The sequence below is a fragment of the Octopus bimaculoides genome, chromosome 2 (genome assembly GCF_001194135.2).
Source record: "Octopus bimaculoides isolate UCB-OBI-ISO-001 chromosome 2, ASM119413v2, whole genome shotgun sequence".
Classification (NCBI taxonomy): domain Eukaryota; kingdom Metazoa; phylum Mollusca; class Cephalopoda; order Octopoda; family Octopodidae; genus Octopus; species Octopus bimaculoides.
This window is the reverse complement of record NC_068982.1, coordinates 191,834,622-191,836,336: the sequence shown is the minus strand read 5'-3', so window position 1 is coordinate 191,836,336 and position 1,715 is coordinate 191,834,622. Positions and strand designations below refer to the sequence as shown.

Below are 1,715 nucleotides of genomic sequence, written 5' to 3'. Positions count from 1 at the left end.
ATATATATATAATTCTTTTATTTGTTTCAGTCATTTGACTGCGGCCATGTTGGAGCACCGCCATTCTCTGCGGTTTGTGCTCATACCACGTCTTGCTTCTCTCTAGCTCCCACTTTGCGCACCCTTTCACTGCCTGATCATGTCGCCATAGCTAGTATGTATGTATGTATGTTAGAAATGGGATGTCTTTCTAATGCAACTTTTGATACAATCCAAATAGCCGCGATTCATTGCTAGTCTTATGAAATGCCACTCCGGTATATTCAACCAAAAATACTGCGCCGTCTTCCGCACAGAACCATTGACGTGCAATGTGGTTAGAAAACGAAATGGGTGCAGAAACAGTTGTAACAAATATTAAAATGAGACAAAATTTAATTTTCAGTTAGAAACAGCTCTAATACTATTATCGATGTCCCATACTTAATGTATGTCTTACGTTTAAACGCTTTTAGACTGCCGTATTTCGTCCGGGGAAGGGCTTTTAAAGATATATGGTGTTAAAAAAAAAGCACAGTAAATCTCAAAACCAGAAATCGCCTCACTTGTCTTCTGACAGAAGGCACTCCTCTAAATACGATTCTCTCTTTGAACTTCGCTTCTGTTTAGATTTCCAATCTGTTGTTTGCTTATTCAAACAAGCAATCATTTATCAAACTCTTCTAATTTCCAGTTTTCATTCTCTTTGATTCGCAGGTGAAATACGTCAACGGCAAGTTGATAACTTCCGATGGGAGCAGCAACTGGTTGCGGCATGTCCAACCAGCCAGAGACAGACATGAACAGAATGTTGAGGTCTTCTGTGATAATGAGACCAGTGGCTGTAAACGAGTAACCGTTCGGACACTACGGTCAGTACAGAAAGGAGAGCAACTGTTCGTCTGGTACAGCGACCAATTAGCACGGAGCACAGGGATACCAATATTAACACCGGATAACATCAAAGGTGAGTTCAATGGTTCATCTTTAGAAATTGTTTTAGTGACACCATTTGGCCCGTGAATGACGGCTCTGTTGCAACGATTTGAACCTTGTCTTTAGAAGATAAATAAAAATATTTATCTGCTGCCCTAAAATCCGGATTGTGAGTGGATCCTTTTTCTGCAACCCTATTAGTCCCTAAGATGACCACTTTCCCTCGGCTTCTGACGTCCCAAATATTGCTTCAAACTTTGACACAAGTTTATATATTTCTAGTGAAGTCACGTGGTTAACTTAATGAACTCAAATACCTAACAATTACCGATACTTATTAATTATAGTTCAAAGGCGAGATTAGAACTCACACCGTCAGAACATGAATACACCACGGTGTGGCTACATCACTTTACCACTTCCAGCACTTTGCTGTTTGCAAATACTCTACTACCTCCATATTACTTCAATAGCTCCATTTATAGAAATTTAGTCTTTCCATCTGGCACATTGTGGAGGTATGCACTCTACTGCATTGTTGTTGTTGTTGTGTGCACTATATGTGAGTGCAATATAGCTGCTGCTGTTGTTATTGTTACTACAATCCAAGCTGGTAATCCTTCACAGTATTTTTTGTTTTTGTTTTTCATTCCCTTCGAAATTGCTCTTAAATGTGGTTTTGATCGTTTTGACTGCTCCTTCTAGCATGTAAGGTTGCCTGTTAAGGGTCGCTTCTTTTGTGTTTAAATGTACACAAATTTTATATGGTACATATACATACATACATACATATATATATA

The 1,715-nt window shown here is 38.9% G+C and overlaps 1 protein-coding gene across 1 annotated transcript in view; it reads left to right on the top strand.

Annotated features, from left to right (window-relative positions):
* Positions 1 to 1,715, top strand: part of LOC106881461 (early growth response protein 1-B) — a 13,959-nt gene that overhangs the window by 10,381 nt on the left and 1,863 nt on the right. The window contains exon 2 of the mRNA XM_014931854.2: positions 697 to 946. Coding sequence (XP_014787340.1) covers positions 697 to 946 — 250 coding nt within the window. The remainder of the gene's footprint in view (positions 1 to 696; positions 947 to 1,715) is intronic.